The 27,426-nt window shown below is 34.4% G+C and overlaps 2 protein-coding genes across 2 annotated transcripts; one reads left to right on the top strand and one right to left on the bottom strand.

The window, feature by feature from the left end:
• Window positions 1-357: 357 nt before the first annotated feature.
• LOC146734412 (apomucin-like) lies at window positions 358-2,381 on the top strand. The gene is made up of 3 exons (XM_085507626.1): window positions 358-460; window positions 930-1,022; window positions 1,766-2,381. Exons 1-3 carry the CDS (start codon window positions 409-411, stop codon window positions 2,098-2,100), a joined length of 480 nt encoding a protein of 159 aa, XP_085363752.1. The 5' UTR covers window positions 358-408; the 3' UTR covers window positions 2,101-2,381.
• Window positions 2,382-5,979: 3,598 nt separating this feature from the next.
• On the bottom strand, window positions 5,980-27,426 carry LOC102809771 (uncharacterized). The gene is made up of 17 exons (XM_085508246.1): window positions 27,411-27,426; window positions 27,073-27,184; window positions 25,591-25,765; window positions 25,043-25,154; window positions 23,813-23,919; window positions 22,084-22,210; window positions 21,172-21,292; window positions 18,255-18,340; window positions 15,521-15,732; window positions 14,621-14,687; window positions 13,446-13,540; window positions 11,829-11,957; window positions 11,143-11,257; window positions 9,962-10,108; window positions 9,156-9,301; window positions 8,411-8,496; window positions 5,980-6,438 (listed from the first exon to the last, which is right to left on the bottom strand). Exons 1-17 carry the CDS (start codon window positions 27,424-27,426, stop codon window positions 6,237-6,239), a joined length of 2,055 nt encoding a protein of 684 aa, XP_085364372.1. The 3' UTR covers window positions 5,980-6,236.

Raw genomic sequence — 27,426 nt, 5'->3', positions numbered from 1 at the left:
TTTTTTCACTATAGCTTATGACGACTGCTTTGGTGAGATGGTATACAGTGAATGTGCTCAGACATGTAACAACTCTATTGATGTCTGCGCCATGGAAGAATGCTCACTAGCACCCTCTCGTGGTTGCTTCTGCCCCACAGGAACGTACGACAAGAATGGGAACTGCTGCTGTAAGTATATGAATATATTATGTATATATTTTACCATAAGTAACTGTTAACATTGCCCTGTCATTTGTATGGACTGATGCGAACATTCCAGTTCATTGAATGAATATATTTTGTAAACGTCCATCTACGTATATATTGATAATATCATCCACTCCACAACGATTTTCTCTCATATCCAGCCTGTGACGAATGCTCGGTCCCTAACCCTCCACCCTGTCCAGAAGGGCACGTGCTTGAAATGACAATTATTGATAGTGGGAAATGTTGTCCCGACATACACTATCTCTGCGGTAAGTGTCGCTATATTTGTTTTCACTTGTGCGTATGTATCACTCAAAAACGTATACGATCTGTTGAATGGTTCGATCGATAGTGAACGTGTTCGTCATCATTATAGACAATAAACATGCATGTTATATGAGAATAATATTACAAAGTCATCAATGTACGTTCTTCCATAATTTCCCACTTAGAACGTATCGCTGGATAAAATGTAATGTCGTGAAAAGCCTGACAAAGCGGGATCGCAAAATTTCAGTGTGTCTTTGTGTAATGTGTCTTTGAAATGCCATTTCTATCTTTATACGTGTTCCTCAATATAGTTAGCCTGAGACACTTATGACACGATTCGCAATGTATGTAGGGCGGACCAAAAGCGTTCGCTTTTGATAGAATATCAAGCAAACTACGCTTAATAATCTTCTTTTTTTCATAGTGTCTACAGTAGTGTGAATTACCTTCTCTATTTAATAATTCTAGTGTGTGCTCCCGTGTGCCCGGGTCCACCAACTTGTGATCCCGATTCGATGCTGAGTAAAGTAGACGGCCCTTGTTGTCCAAGATACGAGTGTGGTGAGTATGTCTTTGTTGTCATATATACGAGTGTGGTGAGTGTGCCGTTGTTGTCATAGATACGAGCATGGTGAGTATGCCGTTGTTGTCATAGATACGAGCGTGGTGAGTATGCCATTGTTGTCATAGATACGAGTGTAGTGAGTATGCCGTTTTTATCTTAGATACGAGTGTCGTGAGTATGCCGTTGTTGTCATAGCTACGAGTGTGGTGAGTATGCTGTTGTTGTCATAAATGCGAGTGTGGTGAGTATGCCGTTGTCGGAAATACGAGTGTGGCGAGTATGCCCTTGTTGGCATAGATACGAGTGTAGTGAGTATGCCGTTGTTGTCATAGATACGAGTGTGGTGAGTATGCCGTTGTTGTTCTAGATACGAGTGCAGTGAGTATGCCCTTGTTGGCATAGATACGAGTGTGGCGAGTATGCCGTTGTTGTCATAGATACGAGTGTAGTGAGTATGCTGTTGTTGTCATAGATACGAGTCAGGTTAGTAATATGGGCAAGAATAGCTTTGCATTATTCAAGAATTCAATTGGTACTTAAGATTAAAACACTGTCTCAATCAATACATGAACCACTATACCTATTTTATATGGGTTTCCAATGTGCAAATTTGTATGCGATTTCAAGTCTTCGAGTTAAAATCTGTAAACTAGGTAGACTCAACTTCCTATACCTCGTATTGGTAACTCTGAATGATGAGTTTATCTCATAATTTATCGGTATATTTTGTTCATTTCAGTTCCTCGTCACGGAAGCTGTAAACCCGTGAGCGGTGAAACACAGATAGTGTATATAGGTGGATGTGAAAGTGCTGTTCCGATCAAAATAACAGAGTGTGATGGTAAATGTAAATCCGGTTCCATGTGGTCATTTGAATCAAACTCTCTGGAGGACACCTGTACGTGTTGCCAGGCGACAGAAACAGAATATCGTACTGTTGATTTGGTTAACTGCGACCGAATGAACAATAGCACGTCTAGTTTTTATACATACGAGTATATATTAGAATGTAGCTGCATGCATTGTACGATTCATGAATACGAGCCTTCCTATCATAACATTGACAAGAACTAGTGTTCCTGTCAGTTACGATATTGATTAATGGGAAATGTTAACATAACTATTGGTATATAGTTAGCTCACCAATATAGCTGTATTAGTTTCTCAAAATTATTAGTTGTTCTCAAAATGATTGTGTTCATATTTTTGCAAATATTACTGAATTCGAATGTTAAGCTAATCGTATAGCCAATCAATATACTTGATATAAAGAGCCAATGCTAATATAGAAAATATGTTTACTCTAGTAAAATTATAACATGTTTTGAATAAATTGCAATATTTTCTTGAAGAAAGTTTTAATACAACTTTTCAGGTAGAGCAGTAATAAGAAAATATTTCTGTGGTTAGATTTCGTTTCGACCACACACAGGTAGTCTTTATGGGATCTAAATAACAAAAGAAAACACTACAATTCAAAATTTGTGTGATATAAATACAAAACCAATCATGTACTTACAAATATTATGGAAATTTAATGTTGAAAGTAAAAAAATACAAAGATGAAAATAATCACAAATAAAATGCAAAATGGTGGAGAGTACTATGTCGGCCATTTAAAAATATAAAGCCCATTCAACACTGGAACCAGTGTCACATTTCAGAACCGACTGCAACTTTCAAGATGTTATTAATAATAATAATATGAGAATTAAAGCTGCAAGCAGCGTCACAGGGGCCCAAGTATACATGCCATAAATAATGAGGTCAAATGATACACAATTAGTTTGAATGATTAGTACCATGAGGTCGAAATGCAGTTGGTTCCATATATTTATTTGAGATATAAAGGTTATTAATATATGGTCATCTGTTATTTTAATCAAATCTCTTGTTTAACATCATCATAATAACACAGGATTCATCATTATAACTACAACAGTGCTTGAGTTATAACAGTTATGATTATTTATGAGGTTAGAAGCCCCCACCCCATGCAGTTGGTTCCATATATTTATTTGAGATATTAATGTTATGAATATTAATGAGTTCACATGACCATAAATGGTCATCTGTTATTTTAATCAAATCTCTTGTTCATTGTTGTCATAATAACAAAGGATTCATCTTCCTAACTGCAAAAGTGTTTAAGATACGATTATGCATATTAATGAGCTCGCATGACCATATATGGTCATCTGTTATTTTATTCAAATCTCTTGTTTAACATCATCATAATAAAACAGATTTCATCTTCCTACCTGCAACAGTGCTTGATATATAACAGTTATGCATATTAATGAGTTCACATGACCATATATGGTCATATGTTATTTTAATCAAATCTAAGGTTCACTGTTGTCATGATAACACAGGAAGAATCTTCCTACCTGCAAGTGCTTGAGATATAACAGTTATGCATATTAATGAGTTCACATGACCATATATGGTAATCTGTTATTTTAATGAAATTGCTTGTTCACTGTTGTCATGATAACACAGGAATCATCTTCCTAACTGCAACAGTGCTTGAGATATAGCAGCTATGCATATTAATGAAGTTAGAAGCCCCCACCCCATGGGCGTGTAGCCACATGACCTAGCCATATGCCATTCAGGGGAAAGAATGCACCTAATGAGTAGAATACACATACAAAATTTTATTCCAATCGGACTAATACAAAACATGTAGTTGCATAATTTCAATTTTCACAAAATGCAAGATGGCGGCCAAACCACGTGACTTATCGAAAATATATTATTTTTTTCATATGCAGTTGAGGCCAGGCATGGTAAATATAAAAACATCTAGTAGATTCGTTGACTCACCTCTGAGAAACAAATGCCCAAACTTTTAATCAATTTTGCTTAAAATCCAAGATGGCGGCGAAACCATGTGACTGATCTGAAATTTTTTTTAGGTTTCTGAAAGGGTTAGATAGGGACATGCCATGACGCAATATTTGAGATTAACGCTCAAGTGTGGCATGAGTAAAAAACTACTTCCTGTTGAGAACAAATCCAAAATGGCAGCCAAACCACGTGACCAATCATACTGAATTTCTCAAATTTAAATCTGCTCCATATGTAGAAGCTAAGTACTGAATATGAGAACATTTTACTTGGCAGTTCTGAAGAAGAAGATTTTAAAGTGTTTTTTGCCGTTTTTAGGAAAAACAAAATGGCGGGAAAAGTCACATGACCGCTAAAGTTTTTATTTCTGATATTTATTACACATGAGTTGTACTATATACCATAAAAAAATCTAGACGCCTAGACCCTCAGAAAGTGGTCAAACAGCCACTTCCGGTTTTATTTCAATCCAATATGGCTGCCAAACTAATTGGCCAATCAAAATTCTGAAAGCATGTTGCACCAGTTCACATTAGGGACTATCAGTATAGAGCATTATCAGACCATTCCGTTCAGCAGTTTTCTCAAACGGCTTGACGAAAAAAGTTACGGAAGAAAGAAAGAAAGAAGAAAAAACCGGACAATAAGAATAGGGGCCTCGCCCTTCGGGCTTGGGCCCCTAAAAAAACCGAACAATAAGAATAGGGGCCACGCCCTACAGGCTTGGGCCCCTAAATATGTATGAATACAACCAATATAGCTACTGCGAAAAACTAATTCTTTAACACCATTCACTCTGTGCTAAAGCAAACAGCGTTTCCCCCTTTAACGTTTTCATAATGTATTTTTTCGTCAGCTATATTGCACAAATAGTGTTCACATGTAGTATGTCATCAGGCGCTACAACAGAAAGCGCCAACAGCCCTTATACCATTCTCAGAGTCATGTCTCCAGGGATACACTCTACACGTGTGCTCACCTGTGGTATGGATCAGCAAAATAAGGTGATGAACAGGAAAAGCTTCCATTTGTATCTTCAATTTATAATACAATCCGAATAATAAAATTTGGGTGTTTTGGGGGATTATCAATATTTTTATATAAATTTGATGAATATAGTTGCTAGATTAGAACCTCCACTGTATTTCCCACTCAACATGTATGCTATCCGTGTTTCGTGTAATGAGGTGTTCCTATGATTTTTACACAGAAACGATGAATGTTGTGGTATTGTTTTAGGGGTTGAGATATATTGCTCCAACAAATCGTTTGGTTGTGAAAGTTTGGTATTTCCCCCTTAATTTGTACGAAACTTGTCTCTTTAGTTTTAAGGTGTACTCACTATAGCTTTTCCATATAACAAATATTGGTACATAAATTGCATTTATATTTTATTATCACTTGTGCACCAGTTGACTGTTGTATCAGCGGTGCACACTGCAGTGTGATACTAAACACTAAAAATCGGCTTTTCAACCACAGCTTGCATAATTAACATGTTTTCGCCCAATCAGAATGGCATATTCAAGGAATAAAAACTTTGCACTCTGACTCTGATGTAAAAATATTTCAATTTCGTCTGATAGGGGGGGGTGGGGGTGGGTTGCCCAATCTCCTAGGCAGAGTTTTATCTCTATGAATACACTTTCAGTGTTCTAACCGCAAGGATCTCTGGGAAGGAGAGTGGAGGTTGCCATCACCATGCAAACAGTCAATAGCTCATATCTGAACACTGGGAACCAGAGAAACCAACAGAAAATTGTGGGAGACTCGCAAGCACTTACATTTCTCAACATAATGGTTAGAAAGCTCGGCTTAGTTCGGTATAAACAACCAGAAATAAAGGTGTCAAAAGAGTGAGACGGCTGGGCTTGTTGAATAATGGAAGTGCCAGTAAGCTGCGGCATGTGTATGAAGGATGGCCGACGTTGCCTAGCAGCCTAGGGGTAAACCATTAATTAAAAAAAAATTCTTGTATATTGTATAATCCTGGCAAAATAATTTGATTTTGTCTAAATTGGACAAATGTCAAACTGTATAAAGTAGGAGTAAATCGAAGTAACTGATAAAAAAAAATAAGCTGGAAGCAGTCTTTATAACTTACATGAAGTGACAAATAATAATTTATGAGAAATATTGTCCTTAGTTTGTTTGACAGTGATCAAAAACATTGGATTTATACAATCACAGAATACATACCATGCATCACAATTTATTTTACTTTAAAAATATTTAGAACAACAAAATTATTTATTCTTTATTAATACTGTTTTTTTTGTATAAAAATTTATAATATATTATTATAGACAAATTTTAAAATTAAATGCATTTCCTGATATGATTGCAATTTCAGACGATCATCTGGATAAGATTGTTTGTTTGATGCTTTGTTCTTTACTCCACTTTGAAATTTCATCTTGAGTGAACTGCTCTGGTGTAATGGTTGGAGGTACAGCATGGTGGGATAAAAGAGAATACGAGGCTGCTTTCAGTCCTCCTTCTATGCATATATTTGGTGGAAAACCTTGTATTGCACCATGAATAATGAATGATGCCAAGCTAAAAAAAATAAACAAATAAATAAACGAAAAAATAAACGAATGAATAAACGAATAAATAAATAAATAAATAATGACATGATAGATGATTATATGCATAGGATTAAAAGAAATCATGTATATAAAATGAAATATCAATAGACCATTTTCCATTCACTAAGAGAATCACGCGTTATGCGTGAAATCGAACGTAAAAACAGGACAGACAAAGGTCATAGCGTTGTAGTGGCGTCAAACATTGCGTGGGATTCAACAAACGCGAAAGTATTTTTGGGACATTTCCAAGCTTAATAATGTGCTGTCCACATTTGATGATAGTAAGGGTATTAGAAAGCAATATTCCTCTGTCGAAGATCGGCCGGTTGATGAGAGCTACGAAATAAAGAAGTTCAAATTCAAATCGTTTGATTTTTGCGGCAGACGTACGATGCGCGTCTTTCATGCAACTCGCGAGATCTCGCAGTTGAACGGAAAATCACCTATTAAAGCAATTTCTTTTTATAAACATGAAATAACAAATCAGAGCGAGAACATTTCGTAAAGTGTAAAATGTGAAGTTGATTACAGCAATCATGGACGATCAACAATCAGCTGACTTTCTCAATGACAGAGCTAATATAACATATGTGTATGAAACTGTCTTGTTTTTGTACATAATTCGAGAAATTTGAAATCAACATGGTTGCCAGTCAGCCATTTTAAGTTATTTTGTTCTGCAAATCCAATCTATACAAGAACAAATGTGAGCAATCATTATTTGTGTTAGTTTGTAACCCTGCATTGAAAAGACCCAGAAAAACATAGTAGAAACCAAACACAATAACCTGCTGAAAGCACATGGTCTATGACTGCTTAAATACCAATTAGCTTGTGCATTTTTTTTATGTAAGAAGATTTTGAGGTGACTGAATTTGAATATGCCAGAGACATTTGAGACAAAGTGCTCCAAATGTTGACCATGTAATTTGGGCAGTCAATGGGTGCACAGAATACCTAATATATTGTGCTCTGATGATGATGATGCTCGAGAACCTGCATGATATTTGAAGATTGTCAATGCACAGGTAACAATAGAAAATGGGAGGATGGGAAAAGAATGAATCACACAAGATGATTTTATAGCTTTAGACCACGGACCTCAAATCAGCAGAATAAATCACACATCTTGGGTTTTCCATAAAGAATTACAAAAAACAAAGCAATAATGCTCAAATATTTGTAACCACACTGAAACTTATACTGGATCATTGCAACAGACCTAGAACAATCCTTTGATGCGTTTCAGTCAACGCTGAGAAAGAACTGATTTTGGAAGGGGTTCTGCCAGTGTGCTACTTCTGGGAGACCCTCGTTCAAATTTCTTGACTCGACATGATGACTCTTATTTGTTTGATTTCGAGGATATCTACATTTTTTGTAAGGTTATTACAAAGATACCTCAAAGTATGTATGAAGACTGTACAGCAGCAATATCGACTGACGCGCAGCAGAGGTCGATGCACGGCGTACTGTCTGAGTGCATACTATGAGGTATCTTCGTAATAACCTTATTATTATACATCTTTTCCTTCCAAGGGAATGCCAAAATCCAAAAAGTTTAGAACAGAATCAGCGAACTTCCTTGTATGGAGTCTGGTCAAACCCTAGTGGCAGCCATGTTTGTTTTTATTATTAGAGGATGCTTACACGCATAATCATTCCATATTTGGAATTCACATTTTCTAATATGGTAGGATGAAAATACCCCATAAATACCGCAAAATTACGGCAGGCTGTAACTTATGGCTTTACGGTGACAGATGTATAATAATACAAAACAGCAGTAGTAATTGGCTAGCAATGAAATGAACAATATTTATAGGTTGGACTACATCTGATGAGGATTGACGAACAATGATATGAATTCTAAAAACATTTCAAAACAAAGTAACCTTAGAAAGAACTTTCATGTGCTGAGGGTAGAAAATACATACCAATCACCAGCTCCTGAAACGCTAACTATATTTTCACTATCAGTTGCAGTAAAATGTACAGCAGAAACAAGTCCCTTTTTTGTTCCCTAATGAACAAACAAATTACACAGTTTAGAACACAGGCAAGCATTGTGACTTTTATCAACAAGCAATTTTAGTGCCCAGCTGTGTGCTATCTATAGGATTGAAGCTTATAAATACTAGGCATAATGTGTTAGGTACAACATTGTGTAGTCAGTCATATCCTAATCTTAAAAACTGAATAGAGTTCAACTGATTCAGAGAATGCTACTAGGAACTACTTTGTCAATTTAGTGAATTGAGTCTTACATATACAACACAACAATCATCGTCACTGATGTGAATTTACTAACTCAATATTTTTTAACATGATATTTTTTCCCGCACAATTTTAGTAATTTTTCTCTAATTTTTTTGAAGCAAATGAACATAATTATTCATTGCATACATGTCTTGACAACATGAATGTTTGCTTTGTGAAAAATTACAAAAGTTGGCATTCGAAAATTAAAAGAGAGTATGTAAATATAGTACTATTGCGTGGGGTTAAATATCAATGGAAGAACAGGATGAATCAGACTAAATGAGTTACGTTACCAGGTTTATTTTGGTATGAGAGTAGCCATGTTGAACAGAGCATCATGGGAAAACAAATTAACACACAGCATTTCAACATTAACATAGGTGGCGCTATACTCCATATTGGCATAAATATAACACATACCTTTGTTTTTTTACCACTTGGAAGAGGCTGATGGGCATGTGTATTTCTACATACTAAGACACCATCTTTACCAAGTGTTACTATCACACAACTGATGTGATGTAATAACTGGTCACAAAGAGGAAGCAGATCTGTAACTTTGTAATCTGGGGAGAAATGAACAAAACACATTGATTGATTGATTGATTGATTGATTGGGTGTTAGAAATCAGGCATGTGATTTCAGATTAAATGTAAGAAAAAGACAATCGGCCATGTAAAATTGACAACACAGGAGGACACATTTCAGTTACTTAGTTCACTAATTTACTTATATAATGATTGAAAGACATAGATATACAAGTTGAAAAGGCGGCAAACGTTGCGCTGCGCATGTGCGACATTAGTGTTGATAAACATTGATTTTCCCACAATCCAATGCCTTCTTCTAAAGGAAATCAAAAGTATGAAATTTGACCTAGGCGTGACATCCACTAAATACCACCGTTGACTCCTTCGATACCTTCCAATCACAGTTTGTGCTCGTTGATCTGCACAACAGTCAAAGTCGCCATCTTTGTTTATATGAGACCCATATAAATCGCACATGCGTGGCGCGATGACTCCCGCCCTTTAAAGGGCAAAGGTTATCACGCAGCATGCGTTAAAATGTGTAAATAAATAATTTATTTTACATGCATTATGTGTGTCACTACATACATCAAATATTGAGCACAATGCGGCATGATAATCATCATCCCATTACTATATTGAGATGATGTGGATGTAAAGACTATTTCTTTCTCAAATATAAATGAAATACCTACCTGTTTGAATATCTTTTAAGTTACCATCAAGTAATTCAGTTATACTGCCAAGTTCATTAACATTTGGTGATATATACGTTAATGACTTCCATGAATCAGAATTGAAGGGTTTCTTACACTTTACCACACAGGTTGGCTCAAACCAAACTACAACATAAGAGTAGATAAAGTGTAAGATAAGTAAATAGTAATCATTATAATTCAGAAAGTTCCAGGCCATGATACAATCATCACATTTGTGTTATTTTGTGAGACCTCCATAAAGTAACCCCTGTGTAATCTTCATGTTTTTCATATTAAATTTTGTCCTCATTTTTGAAATTTAAATTTAACAGCTCTACTCAATATAAAGTTGTATCTGTGAGACTCAAAATAAACATTGAGATTCATGTAGGTTTGAGATAACAGAAAACTAATGAAATCTGCATGATAGATTTCAGGTCACAAGTCACAGTACTTCATAGATCTGTCTTGCATTGATGCACTTTTGTTTCAACCTTTATTGATTCAGATAATAACTAATATACACTTTTATAACTACATGTATTGTACAAATCATGACAAAATCAACCCCAACAAAAAAACCCATCAGAAATGGCAGATCCTGGCATCTTTATTATAAGCACTGTTTGAACATTTAAAAATAAAATTATAATTGTTCCAGATATGATAGAAAATCAAAGGACCATATAGTAATTGAATATACTGATCTTCAAGGAAGCAGTTGCAATAGTGCTCCATATATGATATTCACACATTTTTAATTAGGTCACATGACCATATACTATAATTAAATAACTTGAGTGCCAGACTTATGCTAAGGATAAATGCTATGATTGCTACATTAGTAGTACACTAGGCAGAATTATTAAAAATAAAAAAAATCATCAGAATCATCCTACCATAACATATAATTTATAACATATATCTTTTCCAAATGTTTAATTTATCTCTCTGTAGATGTTCATAGATTCTGTAATGATGACCATGACTTCTGAGTAGTGGTTTGAAATTAGTCTGAGTCATCGGTGGCAGTAGTGACATAATTTGTTGTAGTCATATCTAAATAAAACATGCCATTGGTGACTGATGAACAATTTGGTGAAATCTCAGACATAAACCAAATTTAAATGAGTATGGCATAATGACTGTAGTATTTTGAGTGATATACATGTACTCACCAGGCACTTTATAATAATCCGATAATTCACAGATATAATTAATAGCATCGACTGGAAGATTGGCATCCATACAAACCAAAGGTGCTTGTGAAATTTCCTTTTCAAACTTTGATATCTATTATGAAGAAAAAGGCATGCAATTAATCATAAAATTACACTCTAATCTCATCAAATCCTATTTTACAATTTTGTATATATATTGTAAATAAATATTTATCTATTTAAATTATTTTAAAATTATGACAATATACATGAACTTCTTTATTATGATCTATAATAAATGTCAAAAAAAATTAATGATATTCAGTGTAGTTACAAGTGTCATATTTCGCATAGGAAAATTTGAAATAAAATTTGAAAATTCTTTTTAATAATAAATACAGTTTGACCAGAATAGTTGAAGTAAAATGAGAATTCACTCACATATAAAGTGATGATTAAATCTGCATGGTTCATCACGATTCACTATAGACCATAACTTTGATTGACTGATTGGATTACTAGTCATACTAGTCATATGATTCCTCATAACAGGTAGCATAAACTGCTAAAGGCAGCCATAGTAACTGGGATATTTATAATTGTGCATAGCTGATAAGTACACAAATCATTGCATGTACTTGGGCATTGTGGTCTCTCTACAAAGATTCCAGGGTAGTTAAATGAGATGGTGACAATGTACTTACTAAGTTAGGAGTCATTGCAGCATTCACTTCCATGTCACCTATACCGAGCACTACCTCTCCAGTATGGTTTAAAACTAAACAATATGTAGCAGTTTGTTCCCCTGGTAACTGTTGAATGTAACCTGTATCCTAGATAATGTTATAAGTTAAAAAAAATATTTAAGTCTGAGTTTCATATGTATGAATGAATATGCTGAATCTATAATACATTATTGTCTAACAAACGATCAAAATTCCTAAACATTCATAGATAAATTGTTACTAGTTTATCATATAAATATTCCAACTGATAACTGTTATTTTACGTTGGTTATTGGCACCAATCTGATAAAAATAAGATCCTGGTTGGCTTAATTTTTTTATATATATATAATTACTATAATTATTATTTATTTTAATTATTTTTTGACGTTACAATTATTTTGCTGCCAGAATGGTTTTGTTCGTGAAAGCCACCCGATGATAAAATAATTATATATATATAAAAAAATGAAGCCAGCCAGGATCTTATTTAATCAGATTGTTATTGGCACATGCATATCCACATTTGAATGAAGCAACTATATTTTTTTCAAGATACATGTAGATGTATATTTAGATACTCATTATATACATATATATGCTCAATGTATGTACCAAAATAGACAGCAACTGTCTATGTATAACCAAGATCTGAGTTCATATAACAGCAGAAACAAGTTTGAAACTGATTTCAAAACGAAATGATGTTCATCAAGGTCCAATAATGTGCAATGCATGTAGAAAATTTGAGCAAAATCCATCCATCCATACATGACCAAGATTTGGTCCCAGAACAGCAGAAATGCTCAGTTTTGATAAATTTTTAACAATAAAATGCTAATCATAATTTGCACATCTTGAATCAGATCAGACTAGTGCACTATTACTTATTGGCACACGTGCCATAGCCTAAAATGTCACTTGGCTCACGGAAACTTGAGTGGACCAAAAGTGACTGCTCTCTGACTCGCTGTTGAATTTTGATTGAGGGTAGTCGAACAAAAAAAAAATTTCTGGTTCATGTTTGACTGTGTCGATAAAATGATAAGAACAGTAATTAGGCTCTGACTTACATTAAATATATCAAATAGGAAATGGCTGCCTCAGAGCAAATTGCTCAGCGTAACTATATAAGCTCTCTAGAAATATGATAACGTTATACATAGGAAATTCCTAAGTAATGGTACTTGCACCGATGGTGGTTGTGACACATGAACCCAAACCTTGCAGTCATAATTGGTGTAGACACTGCTCAAATTGACTCATGACAAACATTCAGAATTAAACTATTTTCACAAAATCATTGCCTTATTGTTGTATAAGATTTCCAAAGATTTTTATCATATTAAAATAAGCTTGATCACTTTGCTTAATATGTGTAACAATAAACAAAATGATGCTGCCCATAGACCAGAAGAGCACATGCCACTCTTAGGCAATTTACAAAGCATATTTGCAAAAGTAATTTTGTGTTATTTGCTGTTTTTGAATATGCCGATAAAACTGCTCATTTCTGACTACAGACTGTGAAGTCATGAAATAATTCGAGAAGAATAGATGGAGATACAACCAAAATATCTTTTATTTTATACTCACAATGTGTTGGCAATAGTTCAACAAGTTGGAAGCATGGTTGTCATCTCCAATGGCTGAAACAAATATTGGGTTCGCATCTAGGCGACTCAGACAATCTGGTGGAAAGATTCAAACCATAGAAATTAAATAACTAAAGAAATGAAAAAAAAAGTATTGTGCAATAAGGGTACAAATTTGTCATATACTGACAGTAATACTATCCAAATATCTGTAAGTAATCAAAGAATCATGTACATTTTCATGGAAATTTAGAGGACTTTCGAGAAGGCTGCATTCTTATGATCGAATACAAATAAATTTCATTGCCCGTACAAAAATGATTGAAATTGACCATTAGCAAAAATGTACAAATTTGGTGAAGAAGGTTAAATTGTAAAATATTTATGATAGGTCAAATGTCAAAGGGTAAAGGTCAAACTAATCTGATTAAATTCAAATTTGTTTATAATATTCATGTTTTATTTATTTTTAACATGTAAAATAAATCTGTTATGTATGCATTTCCAACTGTTGCCCACAAAAACTAACATCAGAATTGTTACCGGGTATTTGTGTGCCTGTGTTCTAAGAATCTTAGCACATCCTATTCATTTGCATACATGAATGCCATTCTTTGAAAGTACTTTGTGGCCAGTTTATCGTCTGTTATTAAACAAAATTTTTATTTTTCTGAATCCATTTATGGTTACAGATTTAGACACATTGGTAACATTTTTACTAAATTTTAGGCTTGTTCTATCAACTGTTTCATGCATCTTAACTGTAAATCGTCAAGCAATAATGAGAGTTCAGTGGAGAAACAAACCAGCGAGTTGCCAAGGTAAGGTTGGGGGAATTAGAAATGAAGATTTTATCAAATGCAATATAGCACTTTGGTATGTAATAATTATCACAAAAATAAATTGTCACCAATCCCAGTATGTTTTAGCATTTCAGAAGATAACAAATCTGTGATATCATTTCAAATTGCATGCATGGAACGACCAATTTGATTTTCTTATAAAATCGTTGTGGCAGCTTTAAACAAAAACTATCATTGCATGTTATTTATAAAGAATGTTCAAAATAAAGAGGAATAAATGGATGGAGTATTTCCTGTTAACAAATTCCATCTGACTGGAACACAAATTTATTAAAAAACAGTCTAGCCACCTAATCAGTCTAGTCTTTCCTACCTGCAAGATTTCTTCCAACACCACCGTAACATTGCTTCAACTTTCCTGGATTAGTGCCCCCATGATACTAAAAAATCAAAATAAAATATTTTAAAATGAAAAACTGTAAAATGATACAACAAATATTATAATCTTTCAGAAAATATAGTTTTACTTGGTTCATTTGGGAAAACAAACAAAAAAATTTGTTCTGTAATACTATAAAGATTCCTACATGTTTACAATTATATTATTATAATTATGATCCTTATCAACTATTTTTGTTTTTATTTTATATTTATTGAAAGAATAAATTAGTGAAAATCAGTTGCTTTATGACAATTCAGTACCACATTATATAGAAATGTTCAAATGTGTTACAGACAAGGTTCAATGTCTTTCTTATTTGAAAAATACACATCATAATAACATCATTTTCGAACACTTTCTATTGTTTACATTGGGTTATATGTAAATATCACTAAATTATAACTACGTGTGGAAAACGATAAATAATAATATAATGTCATCATGAAATTAGCACAAAGACAACATGGTGTCAACCTTTGCTAGGTGACGGCTGATATGATCACTGTACTGCCTTTATGCAAACCTTCCTGTATTCTCGTTATAACCTCAGAGTATCAATGAATGGTACTGCAGATAGATAAATATTCACCAGGCTTCATTTTAGTAAATTTGATGTTGTACATGTATTAGGTTTTAAATTCACTACTTGAAGAAACCAAATAATACTCTCAATCCTTAAATTTGAGTATTTCAAATATTTTTTTTTAAATTAGTGCATTAATTTAGCTGTCAGAAAATGAAGTCAAAATATAAACAATGTCGAAGAAGGACATAATAAAAACAAAAGCTAACACACAGTGCAAGGCACCACCTGAGGGCAGTATAACTCACCATGATGTTTTTCTTGGTAATTGTAGACATAAAGTCAACAATACTGGCACCAAAAACGATTGGCCTAGGCTTAATATCAGAGTATCTCTTATACAATTTTTTGTTATCATCCTTATTTCTATTATTATCTTTTCCATTTGTTTTCATGAGTTTAGAAAGTTCATATGCAATATGACTTCCAACTTTTGCATTATTTCTGATCAGTGCAATATCTGAATGTTGTTAATAAGGAAGAAAAAAAATGCTGTTTTAAATTACACATTCATATACAATGCCTGCTTAGAGTTAATATTGAAATTACACGGAATAAACAATGCCAAATACATGTATATTTGTCTGGCTTTTTTGGACATAACAACTCTGGCAGTAAATACAGGTCAGTTGAGTAAGCTAGAATGTATTCATTCACTTTCAAAGTGATAAACATAGTAAAACTGTATATAATTGTCTGACTTGGCAACTTTTTGACTATCTGCTATTTGACAATGGTGTGTTGTAGATTACTAAAAGTATTTTGTTTAATATAAAGATACATATATTGTTTAAACCTGAGATTCAGTGTGGATTTTTTTTTCTATTGTGGTTTATCTGTGAATGTTTTCCATTTATTTTCTGCTGTGCCAGACTTTCTTAGCATTTTTTTTTACAATCACGATAATTTACATAGTCTTAGCTTAGGTTACTCCGTGAAAAGTCATCCATGCATGCTAATTGACAATATGTACCTATGACAGTAAATGTATTGCAGACAAATTTGTTTATGACAAACGTTTTGCCATTACTATGACTTTCCTTCACTTCAATACAAACAAGCCAAATAGAAAACAAGCCAACATTCATAATGCGTACAGAAGCCTGTATTGTTTTTAAGTGTTCTCAGTGTTCAGTACAAATCATATCTAGATATACTTGTGTGCAGACAATATATCTAGTGTGGAATTGGTGTGGTCCTTTGCCAATCTTAAAAAAAATACAACATGCACCTGTAGCCCAATATGCATTATCAGGATTTGAATGAAATCACCAAGAAACAGTTCTTGACACGGTTACAAACTGCAATTTCAGACTTTTTAGACAAAACGGCCATCAATTCGACAAATCTAATCGAAAAATAACAGGACCTATTGTATACCTATTAGTATAAGAATTGGCATAAGCATGAACATAAAAATGTAATGACCATTGGTCGGCCATTTTTCTCAAATCTTAAAAGAATATGGTGTGCATCTGTAACCTAGAAAGCAATATCATGATGCAAAGTTTAAATATAATCACCCATTCATCACGAAAAGCAGTCCGAGACACGTTTAAAGACCAAAATCTAAACGTGGTACATAGAACACATACCCCAGACCATTCGTCCCGGTGTTATCGCTATCGCCACACGAGACTCCAGCTTGTCTCCTATACAATTTTCCTTCCGCCCACTTAATTTTAATATTCATATGACCTTTGCACTGACATCGATAGCCAATCGCATTCGACCGCGGACGTCACTCTAAATAAACAACTGAATAAATTAATATACCATATTTGGAAGATAGCAGGTAAATTCAACGTTGTTGGTGTGTTCCTTCGGGTTCCGAAGTCGCACGAAACGAGTTCATGTTCCGTTATCTTTCGCAAGTAAAACAGGTCGATATGTATTAAACATGGCATTTGTTTTCTTGTTTTAACCCCCTTATTACGCAAGCTTCCGTCGAAGTGGTGTTTTTTCGACGATCTGTGGCATGTTGCAAAACGAACGAAACATTGCGGCATTCTTAGCGGTGGATAAGGGATCGACTATGTCGTCACATTTATGTCTCGTTTGAAAGAGAATAAACAACCGCTCAGAAAAATATGTTGCTAATATTTAAGTGCGGTGCCTTGAAATCGCCTGCCCGACGTCCAAATTTCAAAAGGATGTTCGATTTGCAATGACGACCGTTGTACTAGGCGACGTTACTAATTACTACTAGGGTCGGTGTTTGCATTAAGAATTATAGAACAAAAGATCAGCAAAGCGGTGCTTTTGTCGGCGATTTTGTCAAAGGGAATATTGATAAAATGTTGCAAAACAGAATCGCGAGTTGGGTGAAAAATTGCGCCGGCGGCATTCTCAGCGATGGCGACACCCCAGAAACACCGTGTCACGGTGCATTCGTGCATCAGTACACCGAAGATATACATACATATTGTTGCGAACGACTATTGTAGACTGTGTTCGTGTAGTCTTCGAGTTTGTGGACAGTTAAAGTCGTGTGTGAATTTATTCAAGCCAGGAAAAGCAGGAGGGATAACTTATGGAAATCGTCTTTCCAATTTGATCCAGTGCGACGTTGTGAAAGGAGCGACTCTGTCGTCTCATCTATGTCTAGTTTGTAAGAGAAAGATTGATAGCGCAGAATTAAAATCCGCCAATAATGTAAAACAGTGGCGTGAAATTGTCAGTCATTCTAATATCTCCCAACCTGTGAACGAAAGGGTTAAGCGTGCTGCCTTGAAATCGCCTGCCAAAACTAAAATGGCGCGTGTCACGTGACTTTGTTTACTAAAGATAGCGTGGGCGTTTGATTGACACTCAACTCATTAGTATTCCACCAATCACAGCTACATCTACTTTCTGGATGTGCGCAGTCAAATTGTATAGGAGACAAGCTGGAGTCTCGTGTGGCGATAGCGATAACACCGGGACGAATGGTCTGGGGTAATAGAACACAGTAATGATATTGGTTATTCCTGCAAAGGATACTTGCATCCAAGGATTTGCCCTCAGTAAGTTCATTCACCCTTTCCAGTATGAATGGTGTCACCTCCTTTCCTACAATACCATTCTTTCTGTAATTAAAATGATATATACATATTTGATAAAAACCTGTTCAAAATATACCGCAAAGAGATTGGTTAAACTTAAAAGTGAACATATATGTATAATTTGTAAAAAACAAGCAGCCAGTCGGCTGAGATAGCTCCGCTGTTCGCAATGCATATTTCAATGAAAGAACAGAAGATATCATTAGAAAATGAACAATATGTATAGTATCAAATCAATGGGACTTGCTGTTTTCAACAAGAATTCAAGAATATCACTTTTCACCAAAAATGACAAAAATAATCATCAAAATTAGAGAATTGAAGATATCATCACGAAATGAACAAATCTGAGAGAGGTCCACATGTAGTACCTATATATGTAATATCAAAGTAATTGGACTTACGGTTTTTAACAAGAAGTCGAAAATATCACTTTTTACCAAAAATTACAAAAATATTCACCAAAATTAGAGAATTGAAGATATCATCATGAAATGAACAAATCTGAGAGAGGTCTACCCAAGGTACACATAGGTACACCAAGTATCAAAGCATTCAGGCTTGTAGTTTTCAAGAAGAAGTCGAAAAAGTAAAACATTGACACGAACGACGACGGACAATCACTCATATGATAAGCTCCGCTTGACAAAGTCGACAGCAGAGCTAAAAAGGGAGACTCGTGACACCCACTTGTAGTTTGCAGAGACTTGGTATTATTCTCACCAATATCATTACAAATTTACGGTATAACCAATAAACTGGTGACAATTTTCTACTCTTTACAAAGAATGATTCTTATCAATATTAGCAAGAATAATATTATCAAGTTTTACCAACTTAGAGACCAACTGTTCACTCTAATCTCACACTTTCAACAATAATGACAGTCTTTCCTATATACGGAACACCTGTCACAGCTGAATATCATAGAACTGAGCAAAAATTAAAGTAAAAGCATTCACTGGAGAAATAATTGATTTACATATTGAGTATTTTTATGAATAGGTCTATGAAAAGTGGGAAACAAAATTGGAATATAATGAGACGGAAAACACAATATTTCTACTGAGTATACCAGTGACGCTAGAAATGTGAGATCATGACAATTTTCACATTTTAAAGATTATTGGTGATTATCACTGCTGAAAAAATTCTTAAAATATTTTATGATTTGACAGGCTTGAGAAATTTTACAAATATTTCTTGTGAAATTAATTAAAAGCAGTTTAGAGTATTCAAGCAACTGGTTATCTGGTGCATTTGTTGAAAAAGAGTAAAATAAAGAAATATTTGATTTTTATGAAAAATAAAATAATTTACCTAATGAGTACAACTAAACATAACATGGTTATAGACAGTTCAGACAATATTTAAAAATAAAAAATTTTATTAGAAATAAGTAAGCTGTTTTTCTGACTGTTTGTTTGTTTGTTTGCTTGCTTGCTTTTCTTTTCATATCTTAAGACTTTATTGCTGTACACTAATAAGTTGTGTTCACGTTACACGAAGTAGGGGCTAAGATTTAAGCTGATTAAGGCTTATCTAGCATATTTGCATTTCGGCTAGACCCAATTGCGTCCACGCACAGGGAGGGCCAGTCGTTAGCACGGGCTAAGGGGTGCCATTAGTCGATGACCTTTGGTGAAGTGACGTGCACAGGAACGCGAGAGAAGACGGACCCAACTTATTTGGATGCACAGAAACAGTATACAACGGCGTAACAGAATACAGAGTTTTATTAATGCATGTCGTAGACAGCGAACCAAATTTGTTTTGTCTACAATTGGAGCTGCTGTACGCTCTACTACAGCGACCGATCAGTGTGGAAGTGAGCGCGGAGTAATGACTGGTGGAATAGAGTCGTTATACGAACATGGGACAATGCAATATTCCTCGAAAACTTCAGGTCTGTTAACTTTGGGAATGAGAAAGTTGGACGTATTTGATCACGTGTATAATTTTCACACCCAAAGGTCACCGCAGAGGGCGCTTAGCCCTGGGATAAGCTTTCGCGCAGACTTCGTTAGCCCGTGCTAAGGGTCTAGACCGCGTCTTAAATTCGAATGAGATTTAACCCGTACTTAGCATTCCTTAGCCCGTTCATGCACGTTTTCTTAGCACGGGCTAAGGAATTTGACCTCTTAGCCCGTGCTAAGGAACTGTGCGTGAACGCAACTATAGAAATGTTTATTTTTTAATCTGGACCATTTTGCTGATAATCTAGTCTAGTTAAATAATGTTACAGCTGATATAGAAATTACAGTGTTTCCATAGTTCCTACAATTGACAGAGTCCACTCTTTAAATAGTAAACATTAAGGTAGAAGCCTACTCGTGATTTCAAAAACACAGAATTTCCTAATTTTTTAATATATTGTACTTCCAGGCAATATAAGAATATTGACTTTGAAAAAAATGGGGGTCACCAGGTTAATTTTCGAGAAAATCATGGTTGTATTTTAGTGGATAGCGGTCATTTTGGCAGTATTATAGTGCTTTTACCATAAGTTCCTATGGCAGAGATATTATGGCATATCTCAAATTGTAGGCTGGTGACATAGGCTTTTTGTTTTCCTGAATTTTTTCAAAAATCTGTGTTTTAAAAAGTGTTGAAAAATGCAATTTTTGTTTAACATTGCGCTCTATGGAATTGTTCTAAAAATAGCTATTTTTGAAAAAATGTAGTACAAGTTTCTCAAAATACGTCACTGTAACACACAATAGAATGCTATGTTATGGTGCCATGGGATAATAGCCTCATGATTTTACATAATAAACCAATAAACATTGTCATGTGATTTATGACAAAATTTCTCATAAAATATGAGTAGGCTTCTACCTTAAAGGTCAACTTACTGTGCCTCTTCAACCGATTGTTGAATTGCGGCATCTATCAGTTCTCCTAAATCAGAATCTTGTTTTGGTATAGGCACTCCAATTAACATTCCACTGTTCAAACCAAGGCTAAGATTACGTTCTAAAATAAAGAAAATATATTAGGTGAAGTAGACTGATCACTTATCACACATTTGTTATACAATAATTGTGGCCTATTAACATAAAATGCATAGTCTGAATCGCATGATTCTGGCCATTCAAAACCGGCCCACAAACCCGTGCGTGATTGTGTTTGGAAAAGCTTTATTTAACTGCAGTTAGATTAAGTCATTTGATTGAGCTGGCGCCACCAATCAGCATTGCTGTACCATAAATGTGAATGTCTGGGGTCATCACAGTTTAAAACAATGGTAGCATGTAGGCTTTGCACTGATTCACTGAGAGTCAAGAACAGGTTTAAAATTTTTTTTATTCCAACGTTGAAAATTGCTTGTGGGCAAGTGGATGAAGACGATTGAATGTCTAAATATTTGTGCAAACTGTGTTGTCAGTTTAATATTGACATAACATATTGACTTGCTCATATGGTCTTTGTTGCAGCAAACACATCATTTTCCTCAGATACATCACTAAACGCTTTCTTTTGATGATCAGTAAGCTCGTTCACAGAGCAAAAAGCTAGCAACACGATTTCTATATCCTGCCATTTTAATTTCACCAAGTACTAGTATGTGTCGTCTCTATCGTGAGTTCTGATTGGGTAATGCAAATGAGCCCAAGTGAATTTTATAATCGCTTGAGGGGCGTGCGACATACAGTGAATCATGGTGAAATCTGCCAAGGGCTAATTTTGAGGCTTCGGCCGAATAAATGGTCCTTGGCTGGCGAGGATGCATAAAATGATTATATCTAATTATTATTTGGTAATACCTATCATTTTTGCTGCTTCTTGTGGTGTTTTTAAATTATATGGTACTGTGTATCCACTATTTGGTGTAAAAAACGCTGGAAATTCTTTGTTCTTTCCATATGCTGCAACAGTTACTCCTTCAGTCTCCTAAAGAAGTAAATAACAAAAAATAAAACTAAACAGTAAAAAATCTACCTAGAAATAACCCATTGCAGAATGAGGCCTGTAAATGGGAAGTCAAGGCAAACAAAACAATGCTTCCATAAGAAAGAGTTCAATAAATGTAGGAGAATGCAATTTCCAGTTTTTTTATATCACTTTTCATTCCTAGATATTAAACTTTTCATCAGTGTTATGTAGTCCGCCATCATGATTCTCCAGCAAAGGATTGTAGGTAAAGTGTGACATCATATCCTCTGTTAAGAAAAAATGAGATAATGCTTGACTTGACTTTTCTTTTAATAGTCATGCCCTAAACTTGATGTATTTTTGCATAATAACTCACCAATTACTCCAACCAGTGTTTTCCCAATATCCAATATTAACTCACCAATTACTCCAACCAGTGTTTCCCAATATCCAATATTAACTCACCAAATACTCCAACCAGTGTTTTCCCAATATCCAATATTAACTCACCAATTACTCCAACCAGTGTTTTCCCAATATCCAATATTAACTCACCAATTACTCCAACCAGTGTTTTCCCAATATCCAATATTAACTCACCAATTACTCCAACCAGTGTTTTCCCAATATCCAATATTAACTCACCAATTACTCCAACCAGTGTTTTCCCAATATCCAATATTAACTCACCAATTATTCCAACCAGTGTTTTCCCAATATCCAATATTAACTCACCAATTACTCCAACCAGTGTTTTCCCAATATCCAATATTAACTCACCAAATACTCCAGTGTTTTCCCAATATCCAATATTAACTCACCAATTACTCCAACCAGTGTTTTCCCAATATCCAATATTAACTCACCAATTACTCCAACCAGTGTTTTCCCAATATCCAATATTAACTCACCAAATACTCCAGTGTTTTCTCAATATCCAATATTAACTCACCAATTACTCCAACCAGTGTTTTCCCAATATCCAGTATTAACTCACCAAATACTCCAGTGTTTTCCCAATATCCAATATTAACTCACCAAATACTCCAGTGTTTTCCCAATATCCAATATTAACTCACCAAATACTCCAGTGTTTTCCCAATATCCAATATTAACTCACCAATTACTCCAACCAGTGTTTTCCCAATATCCAATATTAACTCACCAATTACTCCAACCAGTGTTTTCCCAATATCCAATATTAACTCACCAAATACTCCAGTGTTTTCCCAATATCCAATATTAACTCACCAAATACTCCAATGTTTTCCCAATATCCAATATTAACTCACCAAATACTCCAGTGTTTTCCCAATATCCAATATTAACTCACCAAATACTCCAATGTTTTCCCTATATCCAATATTAACTCACCAAATACTCCAATGTTTTGCCAATATCCAATATTAACTCACCAAATACTCCAGTGTTTTCCCAATATCCAATATTAACTCACCAAATACTCCAATGTTTTCCCAATATCCAATATTAACTCACCAAATACTCCAGTGTTTTCCCAATATCCAATATTAACTCACCAAATACTCCAGTGTTTTCCCAATATCCAATATTAACTCACCAAATACTCTAGTGTTTTCCCAATATCCAATATTAACTCACCAAATACTCCAGTGTTTTCCCAATATCCAGTATTGATTTAATACCAGCTGAAACAACAGCCATAGGTGTTCGTCCAAGTTCAATCAAATCAGCACTAATGTCCATCGCTGAAAAAAAATAGTTTTTCCACTTAAACAAATAAGATGTTTGGTGATATCTGTTTGAGGGTCTTGTTCAATGTCAAGAGTGCATTGAAACTTTAACTTTTTGAATCCAAATGTCTACTTTAACAAAATATATAAAATACAAAAAATACAAAAATGTATATATTGCATATTAATTTTTCCATACTTTTACAAACATTTTCAGCAAAAATTAATTCCAACTAAAATAAAGTATTTATAGTATATTGGTAATATTCATTCAAACATTTCTGAATTCTGTCAAGACAACAGTATTCAAGTGGCTGATCTTCAAAGTTGATCGCATATCCTGGTCACTACTTTAATAATACCTTTTTAAAATATTCATCAAGGTAAACTAAAGCATAAACATGCAGTTCTGGCTTTTCTCAGGATTCAACCAATTACGAAACAAACACTAAGTAGAGTGTGCAGAAATGGCACAGTTGAATTATGCAAATGTTGAATACTGTGAAATACTTTATTTTAGCTGGAATTAATTTTCGCTAAAAAGATTTTATTGGTGTTTTGCATGTTATTTGACAAGTTGAATGTAAAGTATAGGAAACAGGTATATTCGATGGATTTTATTTTCATTGAATCATTCCCAGTGAAAATAAAGTATTGTACAGTAAGCCACTGCACTTTAGAAGTGGAAGTTATAATTTAGCTGATCTTTTCTTTCTTTTTCTTAAAAAGATGTATTATAATAATAATTATCAACAAAATTTCAGAATTTATGCCTTTGCTCATTGTATGCCCCATTATATATGCTCCACAATTATTTGGTTTGTGTTTTCATGAGGGGGTGAAATAGACTACAATATAAACACAGTCAAGTACAATAGCGAAATTTGCTGAAGTGATCAGCAACATAGATTTTCTTTCAGTTTTGCACAATTTTGGGAGAACCTACCTCCCCCAAAAGTTGTGACATCTTTCAATCTGAAGTATATCCATTTTTAATAGGCCTTAGCTTAATAACTTATAAAACCTATGATTTGCAGCCATCTTACCAGTGATGAGCAAGGAACTGTGTCTCTGATAAGGATGTATGTCACGTTTCATTTTTTTATGGTGTTTCAAGCAAGTAGAATAAGCAACTTACTTGATTCTGCCCCTCTATGCACACCACCTATACCCCCTGTGACAAATACATGAATCCCAAACTTGTGAGCAGCAACCATGGTACCGGACACTGTGGTTCCTCCCATTAAGCCCTAAAGGGGAAATGATTCAGATTGAATAGATCATATCATATCTAACTTAATTGCTCATCAAAAAATCTTCTATTATTTTTTCTGTTACATTTACAGATTGATATTTTAAGCAAAAAGAAGATAATTCTAATATATTAGGGAACAATAGAATAATACTTATTAAATATTTTTTTTGTTTTGTGGTTATAAGGTAGTTATTTCTTGATATTAATTCCGATCTAACAATGTGTTGTGTGGATGCAAGTGATCACACAGTTCTATCGTGATAAGAATCTTGTAAAATTTTTTATCAAGAACATTTACACATTTCAAGTTTGTTAAATCATATATAATCACAGGGAAACATGTATTTTGATAGATTAATGAAGACTTGCTATGTGTCTGTCAATTGACCTACATTCATGCTGACTTTGTAAAAAAAAAAAAAATAACCTACCTTTGATAATACCAGTGATAAATCCCTTCTGGAAACTTTAACACAATTATCATATGTGGATAGTGTTTCTAACTGTGTTTCTGTCAAACCGATATGTATTTTTCCATGTAACACGGCAATGGTGGCAGGAACACAATGATTTTCTCTCACTACGGATTCTACCAACAGTGCTGTCCTGAGAAAAAGGATGAAGAAATTAAAAAGAATCAAAAACATGTAAAATCCACTTTTCGATAGTTTTATGTTGTATGGATGGTTAGCTGTAGAGGAAAGAAGATTGCAAGAAATATTCCCGCCATTATCTCCTTGCTGAAACAAGGACACATCAATTTTAAATCAAATCAAATAAATAATGTGCATAAGTAATTTACACAAGTATAATTATAAACAGACAACACCATATTTGATTGAAATTGGTCCAGGTGCACCAGAAATGGTTGACGACATGTTGAAACAAAATGTGTATAACTTGTCTTTGTACTTAATGTACTGTACTGTGACTTATCCATCAAAGCATGTTTGAGAAATGATTGAAGACACATCAAAATAAAACAGATGGTCATTACGAATTAAATCCAGGGATTGTTTTAAACAAGGGAACAGAGGCGCAGCGCCCTCATGCCATGGCAGTGCGTCCCCTTACGGTGGGGAGTAGATTCTCTGGCAACAATAACATTCTGAATGACCAGGGATCACATGTGGCCACAGTCTTCAACTATGATCTGTCTGATAGTAATTTTGGCCCCAAGGAAGCCATAGAATGCTCCATTTTAACTCCACACCCTGGTAGGGAGAACCCTATCTCCCCCACTTGGTGGCGCCACTGAATTTCAGTGCTCCCTCTCGCAGTTTTTTTCTATAAAAAAAAACTGAAATCACAAAACATTGTAATGCACATCAGTAACCAATTACAATGTATATGTGATGTTCATAAAATGTAATGTAAAATCGATCATAACATGCATTTTATTGAATTTAAGGAAAATGGCCACCAGTCAGTAAGATTGTATCAAAATACTAAAATACTTAAGGATCATGCAACTTATGTGTTGCCTTTGTACACAATTTAAATAAAATCTGTGAAAGTGCATTTGTGTATCTGACAAGACAACTATTGGGTCAATTTGAATGAAATCACAAAAGAAGATGATGTGCATCAATGTCCCAACATGAGAGATGTCAATGCCAACTTTGAATGAATAAAAAGCTTAGAGCCATGCATGCCTGAAAAATAGTTGATTACATGTCAAATTGTTGATTGAAATTGAACAAAATCAATCCAGACATGTCGGAGAAATGATGTCAGATGGAATGGAACCACAAGACACAAGTCTCAGTTCTGCACTACATCTAACAGGAACTAGTAATACTGTTATTGCAAGAATATGGAAAGGTATTTACTCAGGCAGTACAGGATCACATCACCCAATAACTGTACTGTCCCTGTGTATGCTGTATTATTGTGACAAACTCATAGCATACCTTAGATTGTGTGGATATGGCATCCCATGTGTAATGATGGTGCTTTCTAATGCCACAACTGGCTTACCCACAGATATTGCTTCACTTATTTCAGAATGGACACAAAACACACCTGTAATAAAACAAAACAGAAATAGTTTCATTCATTTATTCAATTCAATAAGGACAGATTGAGTACACCAAATCAAGCATATAATTGTTTTCTGTGCTGTTAAATGAAATTACCAAATGTAAACATTAAACAAACAAAAAATATATTTCCATAACTCAAAGTTTGGTTAAATTTAAGTTTGAGTGATTGAATTTGGATGTTCATCAAAAACAAAAATATAAGTTGCCTGTAAGTTCGGACAT

The sequence above is a fragment of the Saccoglossus kowalevskii genome, chromosome 14 (assembly GCF_978046115.1).
Source record: "Saccoglossus kowalevskii chromosome 14, keSacKowa6.1, whole genome shotgun sequence".
In the NCBI taxonomy this organism is placed as follows: Eukaryota; Metazoa; Hemichordata; class Enteropneusta; family Harrimaniidae; genus Saccoglossus; species Saccoglossus kowalevskii.
This window is presented reverse-complemented; position numbering and strand designations above follow the sequence as displayed.